Here is a 13,606-nt window from a genome sequence, read left to right as displayed (position 1 = left end):
TGCCTAGAGAGCAAATCAAAAAACTACATTCACAAAATGTATGCATTTTCTGTTGTGCTTCTCCAATAAATTATATTGTGATTATAGTGTACGTGGTTCAAACATTTGTTTTATATTTCCTGAGTAACACTTTTCTAACGCCTTTTCTAGCCCTTTCCTGGTGTCCCTTTGCGGTTTCCATTTTTGTGGAGATGTATTTTGTTCTTTGCAGCTGACTGATAAATAAACTATAGACAAGAAAGAAGTTCTTGAAATATTTATTGTCTTTGTTACAGGAAACATGGAGAAATCACTGTGGGGACACACAAAATAGGAGGCTTGAATGCTGTAAGTATGTGCATACTTATATAAAAACAAGTACAGTAAAAGTACAATGAATTGAGGTGAATGGTAGTTTAGGCAAAAAAATACAGAGTGTATCACTAACAGACAATAACAGTCATGTATTAAGGGAGGCCTAAATATGAGATCAGTAAAAGAATTAAAAGGCTATTAAGTTATTAAGCATTAGAAGTTGTTCAACGCCTTGGAAAAGACTACTAGAATACTTTACTCAACAAAAAGTCGTATTCCATTAAATGCATTTTACACAAGTAAAAGTAAAAATACTTGAGTAAAAACGTACCCAGGTAAAAGTAAAAAGTAGGTTAGTTAAAATGTATTCTGAGTAAAAGTTAGTGTGCTACAATGTAAAAGGTAAGTAGTCTTATAAGACTATACGTAGGCTAATATAGATTATACCAATTAAATTAAAGAAAAGATTTAGGCTACAAAACAATGTCAATGTAGCCTAAACGTCAAACCACAGACACCTTATATCCAAACCAACATAACTGATTATCAATTATACAACACATTCAGTATAGCCTTAGAATAATTAACCAGAAAAGAGACAAAACTTAGACAATAAAAAAAAATGGCCGACAATAAATAAAAAGTATAGGGACACCATGGGGGGGGGCAACAAGCAACCACATAAATTAAATAACCTGCCACAGAAATGTGTAAACAATATAAACTCCACAGCAACTGCAGCCAAAAAAACACATATGAAAGCATAGGAAAAACTGCACTTGTTTTACACAACTTATAGTGTAATGAAAAAACACACACACAATGCTATCTACTTTTGTACTAGCAACTTTGAAGTTCCCCCCTGTAGAGAGTTAGAAACATTGGAATGAGTGTGTTGTTGTGCAGAATGTTTGCTCATGAAACTGATGTTGATGCATTTAGAGCTTTACCAGGTTATTCAAGGAATTCTGTAAATTACTTAGTTTGTTCACAAACTTTCCTATTTTGCATGGTTTCCTGAAGGCACCCATTTTCCCTCTATCTTTTAGACACACACACACACACACACACACACACACACACCACACACACACACACACACACACACACACACACACACACACCTAAACAAGAGACCAGCTGGTCCTGAATCATTCTGACATCTGCATACAGTGCACAGGGACTTGTGTTGCTATATCAGGAGAGGCTCATCTGAACTAACACAAACCCATTCTCAACCTTGTTTGCTGTTTGCTTGAGTCCTTTAGTCTCTTTACACAATGTAATTAATTTATTGAACAGAGGCTCCAAGACAAATTTATTTAAATAACTTTCAACAACAGCATTAAAGAATGATATGTCATTTTGTCAGACCAAACATAATACATGATTATCATTTTAAGTGTACAGATCAGTAATAAGACTAAATGAGCATGCTGTAACTCCTGTACATGGTATGTAAATATTTACAGTCATTCAACATGAATGCATTGTCATCACCACAAGCAAACTCTTAGTTTTTTTGGTATTTTCCCAATCTCACTAATTCCACTATATGTTTCATTATCCTCAAATCATCACCTCTAATAACCGTCAGTCTGTCCTGCTGGGGAAACTACAGTATTTAGCCAGTGAAAGCTGTAGAAAAGACCAGTCATGTTCCGATTCAGGAGAGATGAATGCAATTAGATATTCACACCCCAATCCTACATAAAATTGCATGTTGATATCTTTTCAATACTCTTTGACCTCTATATACTGTATTTCAGAGTTAGTCTTTCACGCCCCATTACTGTTACTCTGAGTTAGATTTTGCTTGCTCATGAATTGATCTGTCATTGCAATTTTGCAGTTATGTGTCACGTTCTGCCTTATCGTATAGATAGCTAACCCTGATTGTTTGTTCACCACACCCCTCACTGCTTTGCTGTCCTCACCACCCTCCCTCGCTCCTGTTTTTCCAACTCTTCGTCCCTCTCTCTGTGTTGTCTCCTGTTCCTGCTCTTCTTCATTTCCTGTATATGTTTCCATTTGCCAGCTCCTAAGCCTCTTCCTCGCACCCTTGTTGGCCTTTTCTCCAACCATAGTGAATCGCAATACTCCTCCAGAGAGCCAAAAGGAGAGCTCATCACTCTCAGGTAGTCTTTATAACGCTGACGGGACTCCACGCTGTGGCGCAGCTCCACCATGGGGTCATCACTGGGCTTGGGCTTCCCATCCAGTTGTCCATGTGTAACAAGTTGTAGCTTGAGATGGAGGAGAGTGTGGGTGAAGTGTGTGTGCTCTTGAGCTACGCAGACATACACGCCAGCATCAGAGGTTTGGAGGGAGCGAATCAGGAGACCTCGATCTGTGTGTACGACACGATCATCCAGCCTGACCTGGGAGAACATATAGAGGTTCATCATAAAGAATGAGGTCATGTAACTACAGCTGCCTTCACTTAGTACACAATACAGACATGTGGGATATATTTTCTTTATAATTTAAGATTTAAAGCTTAACTATAAAACAAGCAATGCTTTTTCCCAACCCCCAAACAATCAATCAGAATGACAGCACATTACAAAACTTTGGTTTGATACCTTGCTTCCTGTTTACTTTTCCATGCCTGATTTGTATCCAAGGTGTGTTAAACATGGTAATGACCCCTAAAACAGGAAACGTATTGAATTGGGTGTGGTGAGCGTAAGAGGCCAAGGGTCATTATCTGGTGTAGAAAGATCCATAGATGCATGATGAGTATAAGCAGCAAGCAAATGCTAAAGAAGGTATTTGTGTGTTTGTGTGTGTGTGTGTGTGTGTGTGTGTGTGTGTGGTGTGTGTGTGTGTGTGTGTGTGTGTTGTGTGTGTGTGTGTGTGTGTGTGTGTGTGTGTGCGTGTGTGCTTGTCGTTAAGGTGTAAGGGTAAGTGCTAACGTTTATGGTCCGCTCTTTTCATCTAGCATCCACCATGATTCATCAGGTGGCATGACATGACAGGGCCTAAAACAACACAGCTGTGTTCAGAGGACAGAGAAAGAGCATGACAGGTGTGTGTGTGTGTGTGTGTGTCAGTGCATGTGTGGATGCTTCAAAAAGACACCTCCCATAGCTCCGACCCCCAAGAGGTGTAAATGATAAGAAAGCTTGAGAAGAGGCCAGGCATAAACTCCAAGTCAAAAGCAATACATTTGTGTTTACTTATGGACGTGCCCGTGTGTGTGTGTGTGTGTGTGTGTGTGTGTGTGTGTCTGTGTGTCTGTGTGTGTATGTGTATGCGTGTGTGTGTGGCTCTGTGGTGGTTTCTAGGTCTGACACTGATGATGTGTTGTCCAGCCAGAGGCAGACCCCCAGGCCTCAGAGGCTCTTTGGATCTTGACCCTTACCCACATTAAATTTACTAGTCTGACTCCCATCACAGTTTCGTTTCATGACACACCTCACTGACTGTGACAAAACACATGGTATGTATATATATATATATATATATATATGTATATATGTAAAAATCGTATTTGTGCAAAGACTCTGTGAAGACAACTTTTTAAATCATTCAATCCGTACTGATGTTTTTGTGTGTTTCTTTAAAGGCATCCTCCCTCTGCCATCCAAAATCAAAGATCAAAGGCATCTGTGACTAAATGGCAATGCCAGACTTTTAAAGTCACCCAGATGGTCTGTCTTTATTTATTATTATTTGTGTATGTGTGTGTGTGTCTGTGTGTGTCTGGGCATGTGATTAAGCCAGCAAACACCTGCAAAGAATAGTGATATAGCTTTTAAGCATATTGAATGGAGCTCCGTGTTCGTAGGGACACTTACATGCACATTTGTGTGCATGTGGGAACAAGTGTGCATGCATGTGGAGTAAGGTTAACCTAATGAAACACTGCTTTTAATTGTTAAATGGAGCACAAGTAAGTGTGCTTAAGCTTTAAGCTATGTTTAAGTGTCAGGTTAAGAACTTCCCATGCTTCCAGGTAGGCTGTGCTTTGTTCTAATGAACCCTATGAAATGTAACGTCATCCATGCTTTTCTTATTGCAAATTTTCTAATGGGCCTGCATTCCAGGCTCCAGGAGGTGAATACACACACAAGTACTAACACACACAAACATAAATGCTGTGAGAAAGTCAGAGGAATCTCTTCCAGCTCAAATATTAATATCTGACTTTTTACAAGTGGAAAAAGAGGAGGGAGTGTGTGTGTGTGTGTGTGTGTGTGTGTGTGTGTGTGTGTGTGTGTGTGTGTGTGTGTGTGTGTGTGTGTGGTGTGTGTGTGTGTGTGTGTGTGTGTGTGTGTGTGTGTTGGGGGGCTACAGGTGCTGCTACAGCTGGTCTAAGATGCATTCATCAAAACCCATCAGAAGGCAGAACGTGTGGAGAGAGACGGAGAAGAGAAGAGACTGTGGGAAATTGTGGAGACGACCAACACAGTTGATGGAGTAAGCAGCGTGAAGGCAGGAATAAAGTGAAGAGACATTAAGGTGGGACTGATGAGGGAGGTTGAGGGACAGATGAGAACAAGGGATGACAGACAGAAGTGAACAGGGTGGTAAGAAAAGCACAGGGAGTGAGAGGTTGACATGAGCCAGACACTTCAGAAATCACCTTTCCCTGTCCCCAGGACCACCTTGTCCTTCATGAGGGAAGCCCTAAATCACCACAATCATCTGGTCTATAAGGGCCACTCTTGTAGGGATGTGTGATAAATTAATCATTTGGTTTTAATATGTGTTTGATATTATTTCTATTATATATATTATATTATATTATATATATTAAGTTTCAGGTTGTACAATGCAGGTAATCAGGCTGGAGTATTTTTTTGTACTTGACTCAGCTGCCAGTAACCAGTAATTCGACATTACCGAAGGATGGAGAGAAGAAAAAATTGACTAAAACTGGAAAGAACAAAAGCAACAGCAAAATTAGGAAATTGTCAAGTAGCACCAAATTACAAGAAAGCCATTTGAATATCTAAAAAGTGGCAAATCTCAGACAAAAGCACTCTGAAAAACATGCCGTGCTACACAGTTCAAACTAAGACACACACACACAGCTAATCTCATCAGCTGAAAAGTACACAGAGTGTGTTTCTTTGACCTCCAGCTCGGTGTGGTTCACTTTGACTCCTTTACTTTGTTTTGACTGTCAGTCGCATTGCTAGCGTTCAGCCAAAAAAAACAATCAATCAAGTGCTTCTTAATCCACATGAGAAAGAAGTTAAACGGAGTGAAAACTAGCTAGCACTTATTTTTACAGTTAAAGATGTGTTGCTTGTAAGGGGACTAGAGATTGAACCCTTATCTAAGCATTAGACTCAGTCAGGATTAAGAAAATATTTCTCTGAAACTACTCTGGTTTTTTTAATTCAGTTCACATATATAGTCATGTTACTTAAATGCTAATTTATTAGCTCTTTAGTAGAAACAATGTATTTTTCAGCCATTTGTAATTACTTAAATGTCCACTTGCTGCCCTGCCACAGAAATACATTTGATATAGCAATCACAACAGTCATTCAGTCATTATCAGGACATTCTTAAAGCACCTAAACCTCCTTTTTCATGATAAATATAAACATTGGTGTTACATGTGCCTCTGCTGTGTGTATCTTGTTTTCCCTCTCTCTCTCTTTCTTTCTCTCTCTCTCTCTCTCTCTCTCTCTCTCTGTCCCTCGTTCTCCCCTTCTCCCTCTTCCTGTTACACACCTGAGTGTAATCAGTGCTCAGGTAGAGTGGGGGAGGTGATAAGAAGGCAGAGAGTGAAGGGACAGTTCCACAGGGAGAGCACACTAGTGAGGGGTTTCCTCCTTACGTACTAGAAGGTTTGTCTTTCCCAAGCTCCATGAACACTTGAAGTGGTATGTGAAGTTTTCTTATTTTAGTTTATTGTGTTAGTTTGGGCTGGAGGTTACCGGTAGTTCAGTTATATGTCTCTTTTGTTTGTTTTTGGATTTGTTGATCCTTTTTGGGTAATTTATGGGGAGTCGCGGGGAGCAACGGCCCATTGCGAGGTTGGTCTTCCCATCTATTCTTTTTGGCCGAGGTCAAAACGGGTAGAAACAGAATGGAAAAGAGGTTCATCATGCCATAATTTAATGGGAGGATAACTGTGGTATCATTACATCGCTTACTTTTTAAAGAGGAAATGTGCGGAAAGTGTATGGAGTAAGACACACTCCAGTCTCAACTGCTTTTCACTCCGATGTTGAAGAAAAATCACATAACTTCTATCAAAGAATCTTGTGATTTGAACTGAACCAACCAGGTCAGCTTTCAAAGCACCAAAACTGTTGTCTCTATGATGTAACTGCTAAATCACAACCTCCAACGTAATCTATCTGAGGCCAATGTAAACAATGTGTGTGTCCTGTTCGTTGCGGGAAAGACAGACGTTAAACTCCCAATTACGCTGCTGCTGCAGGAGGGGCCCTCAGCATCTGCACCGCAGCCAGCCAGTACTGAGTTGGGAGATTATACAACTTTATACCTTTTTCATTTGCAGAGAATACATTTGTCATTTAGAAATTAATTGTATGTACCTGCTCAACACTATCTTCTGTATTTTTTTGGAATCTGTGTCTCTCACATGACAGTCCTCATGTGAGAGAACTTCGTCATTCAGTGCTTCATCACTTTGTCTAGAGTCCAATAGGTCACACATCATTGCATGCCTAGGCGCAAACACAGAAAACACCCCATTGTGTTCATTACCCCAAAACACATGGCTGTCCCTAGGGAGCGCTATGTTATGATTTCTGCTGTAGGGGATCATAAAGAAACACACACCAAGGGGGAAACAAGGCTTTCTGCTGTGCGGGCCTATAAAAGAACTCCTGGGTCTTTAGTGGCCTCTGCACCTGTCAGTGTGTTTACATTCACCCCTAAGAGAGAGGACAGGGGACCAGTGGTGGGAGTAAATAAGTGTAGCAGGAAGTGGGGAGGTAGAGGAGGAGTGAGATGGTTGAGTGGTAAGAAGGCCATTTGCAGTGGGTGGAGAAAGGTTTGTATGTTTGGATAGGGGAGGGGAGAGCACTGAGGTTCTGAGTAAGCAGGTCTCTGTTGTCTCATTCAGGAGACAAGTGTCCTCGCCAATGAGTTCCTTTCCACACCTCAAAAACAAATGCATTCAACTTTCTGTCCCTATGTGTCCTTCAGTCCACCACCTTGTCTCCCAGGATCTGAGTTTTAAAGTGACTTTGGTCCTGTGCAATGACAGCAAAAATGAAAAAGTACAGATTTGTTTAACAGCCCTGTAAAATAAACATAGATTTTTACTAAAGATAATTATTTTAACTTCTTTACAACAGCTGGAAATTCTGCTTCAAATGTGCCATAAAAAGGCCATTGTCTATATATTTTTTGTTTTAAGTGATACTTTATGTAGGTCAGTATTTTATATATTTATATTTTCTGGTCCACCACTCCATTTTACCATCCAGAACACAACTGAAATAATCATAGTCTCCCTTGAACCTACGCTCTTCCACAGGGGAAAGCAGTTACATTCCAGCATGAATACTTGCAAAAAATGTAACAACAAAAAAGAAGGTTAAAGGTACGGTAAAATGCAATTTGCATGTCTCTTCTCCCCCATTTTTCATAAAAAATAGATTATGTCCCATCACCAGGTGGGTCTGGTTTAAGTCATTCCTGAACTTCCTTAAAACCAGAGGTGCTGCAGAAAATTTCAAAAAGCCCTGGAGACTCATAGACATCAATAATGACATTACTCAAGAAACTAGTGAGAACCTGGATTGCTCCCTTAATACCTATAATTCCACAACGGATGTGACTTTTGGGTATTCAAACTATGAACGGTATCTTAAAGGTCGAAGCACGGTTTTCTATCTTCCCCCAAATAAGCAGGACCTGCAGCAATGTGATTTGTGGCACAAACATTTGCTGGGTTCAAGGCTCAGACCACATTGCTGGAAATGTTGAAGTCAGTTGGATGCTTTGAAGTACTTATGTAAGAAATGATTGCTGCTGTGAAAAATGTCTTTCATTGGCCCTGTAACTTCCTGCTTTGTGACCTGGCATGAAGAAAAATAACCCCTCTGGGCTAGTAGAAAAGGAAAAAGGTCCACCTTCAGACTTTAGAGAGAGTGAAGAAAGAAAGGGAAGTAAGGAAAGGAAAACGTGGGGTTTTCATTCATGTTTGGGTGGTGTCTGACCTCCTCCCTGCGTTCAGATCCATGCCTCTGTATGTACCACCGGATCAGAGCCTGTTGAGATTTGGGGATACATTCGAGGAAGGTGGAGTTGCTCTGCACCCCATAGAGGACTCTCTCCTCCACCTGTCCCCCAACAAGACCTGAAGAAAACAAGACGGTTATTGATCCAATGGTCTTTTCTTTGGTTCTAAAAAAAAAGTGTGTCATGTAGGTATCCTCTAGCGACATTTTAAGTGATTAATTAATTTGTTCGCTGGCTGTGTGTTTACAAAGAGAAAACCAGAGTCCTTACAAAGAGAGATAAAGGCTGAACTTAGGATAACAAAGGCTACATACTGTCTTCAGTGTCCCAGCACTGACTGGCAGGGTCTCCATGCTTGATGTCCTGTCTTCTGGCTCGCCTGGAGAACAAACCCACAGTTTATTAAGATTAGATTACGAAATTTCACCAAAGTATTTTTTCTGATCTGGTTAAAATGTAGAATTGATTATTATATTTCGGTATTTGCATTTCAGCTTCAGTAATACCGCCATCAGAGTTCAAATACAAAAATAGCCAAACTGAATGTAACACTGGACAAGCTGAAAATAATTGCTTACGTGATATTATGGTTTCAATATATGATTACCATTTAAAGGACAGCTATTCATACAAAAAATCGTTTAAATTGGTTTTCTGTGCTTTTCAACATCTCAAACTGCGATATGTTTTCTCAAATGTCAGATTTGCATATTAAATATAAAATAAATAACGTCAATAAAGTTTCTTTGGTCTCTAGTTTGTTGCTCACTTGGGCTTCTATGGTTGTATAAATTTCACCTCCTCCACCTCCTGTTAGTCTTGTGCGATGGGACATCTGCAGCATACACTCACTGATATCAGCTTTCAAAAAGATGCAAAACCTAACGCAGGGCCTCCACTGTTGCACAAACCATAACAGCTTCCCCACTGGCCAATAATATGGCAGTGGGACCTCTAACTGTAGGGTCTAGATTGTGTAGAGTCTTGGTTCATGCAAGCAAGAAAGCACACAACACATGCATTTCATAATGCCCTCTGGCATGGAATAAATGCTGAAAACATGAAGAGAACTTTGTCTAACGGTCCCAGAATAAAAATCAAGCCCCGGGAACAAACACACACACACACACACACACACACACAAACACACAGATACACAAACACACACTATGGAGAAGCTGGGAAACAAAGGGTCAGTAGATACACTTGTCTTTGCTTTTTTTAGATCACACATATTTTCAGGCTGTGAGCCATGCTATGCCACAACAAAATAATTAACTAAATAATTCAACCATCACAATGACATTAATGTGCACCAGCTCTGCACACATAAGAGAGGGGGTCTTTATGTTTTTTAAGCCAAGGACCCATTAACTGAGAGAGACAGAGCTGGGACCCCCTACTACATACAATATACTGTAAACATTTAAGTTGCATATTACAACTGGGCCAACAATAACGTGTAGGGCGGCCTAAAGTCTTCATAAATACCTTTTTAGTGCATAGAATAAGATATTTAATAGACTAATAATTTGTTGTCATGATTTTATAAATCATGTTTTGATGTCAAATATACATGTGGCAAAGTAAATCCTTAGAATGAACTGTATCTGTGGATGGTCTCAGTAACTACCTTACTTATTGGCCAGTAAGCAGTGAGATTTCATACTTGCTAATAATATGTTGGATTTAAAGTATGTTAAGTCTTTTTCATTTTTGAAATTGTTTCAAAAAAATTAACAATAACTTGGAGGCCCTCCAGCATTGACTCTGAGGACCCCCTGCGGGTCCCGGACCACCTGTTGAAGAACCCTACATAAGAAGAAGTAAATGTAAAAGTAAATTTAAAGTAGTTCATTTTGAATTTGCATTTTGTGTTTACACATGTTCACATGAGTGTATGCAGGTTTGTGTACAGATTACAAATGCATTATGTTGGATTTTGTAACTTCCCATCCAAATTTGTGTGAAAAATAATAATAGAATAGTAATTCTGAGTAACTCTGTACAATGAACTGACATGGCATGTTACCTTAGATATGTAAAAAATAAACATTCTAATATAAGGATTATGACTTGATATTATTATTAATATATTATTCATCTGTATGTTGGAGTGTGGTCTTGTTGATAATGCCAGTACTGAGTAACTTCACCATTTCCATTCAGGAAACATTTGAGCACAAGTTGCCTAGGCTGTCATCAGTATCATTGGTATGTGTTATGATCACGTTATATAATGAGTAAAACAATTAAACAGGTTTTTTTAAATCAACATTGGAAACTATATCCTCTTCCCTATCTTATCAATGTGCAGATATAGTTACAGATTTGAACTGCATTTTTACTGTGAATGTCTGCATCTACAGGCTCTAAAGTAAAAAAAAAAAAAAAATCAGTACTGTAGGTTGACTCTCATGCTACATGTTCGGCAGAGAAATCTTTCAAGAGTTTAGCATACCGCTTTGATGCAGGGACGTATCGTGAGCATGTGTGTCCATCCCATGCGCAGTAGGGGTCTCGTGCCAGGCAGCATTCAGCACAGGCTTGGCCATACAGGTGACATCTACTGAGTGAAACCTGGGCTAGCCCTTCATTTGATCCCACGTAGAGCTGTTGCTATAGTGAAACACACACCACACTCTGCTTTAGGAAAGGTAAACATACAGATCTATGTATTATCCATAAAGGAAATTCCTTTTGGTTAGCAGAGCAAAAAATGACATGCAGTCCATACAACTCTACGTTGTGTGGTCTGTGCTAAAAGAATATTACACAAATACTTTTCATATAACAACGTCCTTTATAACAACAAGACTCATTTAAAATGTCAAAACCTTAAACAGACACATGAAACAAACCACAAAGATTTAAGGATTTTTCAACGTGAGGACTTTTGGACTGAGGATCGTCTCTGACTCGTCTGAAGTTAATGAGAGTCCCTTACAGAATTTCCAAAGAACTTAAAAAAAAAAACACCAGGGAGCATGCACACACAGCCACACGCACAGGTCAAACACTGCTGGAGATTAATGGAAGCATTGATTGGGGTTGAAGTGTCTACTGACACCCCTGACCCTAAGATAATGAGGCAGAAAGGGGAGAGAGCGCCACAAAAACATAGGGAAGGCTAAAGAGAGAGAGAGAGAGAGAGAGAGAGAGAGAGAGAGAGAGAGAGAGAGAGAATTGAATAAATGAATGATTCTGGGATAAAAAGAAGCATGTCGTGTGCCACATCAGGCATGCACACACAGCTGAATACATGTGACATGAATGAAGGCAGAGAAACAGTGTGAGAAAATGTGTGGGAATAACATGGATGATAACCTGTTTAGAAGACATCTCCATACTGTGGATGGGAGTGGGAACCTGCAAAAAGTAAAACAAATAATTGTCACCAGCTTTAACACCTCAATAAATAAACATTGCTGGGGCACTGTTTGTGTAAAAAACAATTACCAGGAGATTAGTTTGCAGATTATTACCTCAAAAAAATACATCAGTATTGTGTAGTTTGTAACAATGTCATAAATATTTCATTAACTGATGAGTCAACTGTGGGACAACTCGAGAATCAAAAATTGTCTATCAAAAAGCTTAGAGCGACTCAAAGTGCGTGTGCTTCTGTATCTGCATTTGTGCATGTGGCTGTGTTGCGCCCAATACCTGGAAAACTTGAAGTTCTTCAAGCACCACTTCCTCTGTTGACCAATTTTCCTGAGTGATGCTCACCACCTTTAGAATTGAGCCGGCATCTACAACAGAGAGTGAGACAGGAGGCAGGAGGGGTGATTAGGATAAATCAAGCAAACATATAAAAAGGACACATAGGCATAGACAAGTCAAAATAGTCAAAATGGCATAATCACTACACCAGATCATGACAGCTGGCAGGTTGGTGGCAAAGAGAAGATAGTGGTCCACAATGCAACCTTACATGTTTTAACAGCATCGGTAAAATCTGTCTCAGGCCAAGGACAACTCATAGTGATCTAGTGCCCTCTGCTGGTCATAAATATACATATATATATATATATATATATATATATATATATATATATATATTAAAGAGAGGAGAGAGAGAGAGAGAGAGAGAGAGAGAGAGAGGAGGGGTGTTTGTCTCACCTGTTCCAAGAAACATGACCTCATATTGTCCATCCTCTGCCAAAACTCTGTCCACCACGATCTGAGTCAGGGTGTAGTCCACTCGGACACGGGTGAACACCGGTCGACCAGTCAGAGGGTAGACAGAGCGATACATAAGGGGGTGGAATCGAATAAAACTGACCACCTCATCTGGGAAGTCTTTGGTGGTCTTGATCCTTGGATCATATGTCTTGCTGGGACACTAAAGAGTAAAATGAAAATCGTTGATCTTGTGCAAAATTCTCACAGTCACAGACAATTTCGCTCCCTGAATGTGTTTCCCATATTTCTTTTCAGATAACCGACTAGTGGTTTTTGTCTAAGAAAGCAATGGTACATGTCTCCCTCTGGTGGTCAAATGAAGGAAAGCAGGGAAGGAAAGCACATCTGGAACTTCTGTGTCTCTCCAGCTTACCCTTTCAGCGTACACTATAGCTCAAACAGCTGTACACCTGAAGCATACTTGGAATTCTCTATCCACTCCTTTCCCTCCCTTGATTACGTTTTTTAAACAAAATGAAACAAGAATCTGATTAGTATGCCGAGTAACCTCATTGAAGGTTATATCATATATCGTGTGCAGATGTGAGCATGCATACCCTACAGCATCTTGAACATTTCACCCTTCAATCCACCACTTTTAAATTAGGCCATGTTTATTATTCTGTAATTAGCAAAAAAGTTGATCTTATTCGTCTAAAATCTTCTTAAGCTCGGAGCTATCAAGTGTGAGCTGTCGTTTTTTTTCTGTGGAAAACGCACCGTTCCAGGACGGGGATACGGTATCCTCCCCTCGTATTCTACCCATCGATGGTCCGGCCCTTCCTTGTGGGCGTAAGGTCCATTAAACACGGCCCTTATGTCCGCCATGCTGTACACACACACTGCTGAGCCACGGAAAATGGAGCTGACAGGAAGGAGAATACAAGAGACCAGGTTAAAGCTAGGAAAGAAAAGGGAGAGACCATTGGTGGTGTTGATG

The 13,606-nt window shown here is 40.0% G+C and overlaps 1 protein-coding gene across 1 annotated transcript in view; it reads right to left on the bottom strand.

The window, feature by feature from the left end:
- Positions 1–241: 241 nt before the first annotated feature.
- Positions 242–13,606, bottom strand: part of sema3d (sema domain, immunoglobulin domain (Ig), short basic domain, secreted, (semaphorin) 3D) — a 34,687-nt gene continuing 21,322 nt past the window's right edge. Inside the window, exons 11-18 of the mRNA XM_032524662.1 lie at positions 13,387–13,531; positions 12,604–12,826; positions 12,145–12,233; positions 11,806–11,847; positions 10,940–11,097; positions 8,793–8,857; positions 8,457–8,596; positions 242–2,675 (exon numbers count right to left, since the gene is read on the bottom strand). Of these exons, the coding sequence (XP_032380553.1) occupies positions 2,211–2,675; positions 8,457–8,596; positions 8,793–8,857; positions 10,940–11,097; positions 11,806–11,847; positions 12,145–12,233; positions 12,604–12,826; positions 13,387–13,531 (1,327 nt within the window). The 3' untranslated portion in view covers positions 242–2,210. The remainder of the gene's footprint in view (positions 2,676–8,456; positions 8,597–8,792; positions 8,858–10,939; positions 11,098–11,805; positions 11,848–12,144; positions 12,234–12,603; positions 12,827–13,386; positions 13,532–13,606) is intronic.

The sequence above is a fragment of the Etheostoma spectabile genome, chromosome 8 (genome assembly GCF_008692095.1).
Source record: "Etheostoma spectabile isolate EspeVRDwgs_2016 chromosome 8, UIUC_Espe_1.0, whole genome shotgun sequence".
Lineage (NCBI taxonomy): Eukaryota > Metazoa > Chordata > Actinopteri > Perciformes > Percidae > Etheostoma > Etheostoma spectabile.
Note: the sequence above shows the minus strand (reverse complement) of the source record. Positions and strands in the feature narration are given on the sequence as shown.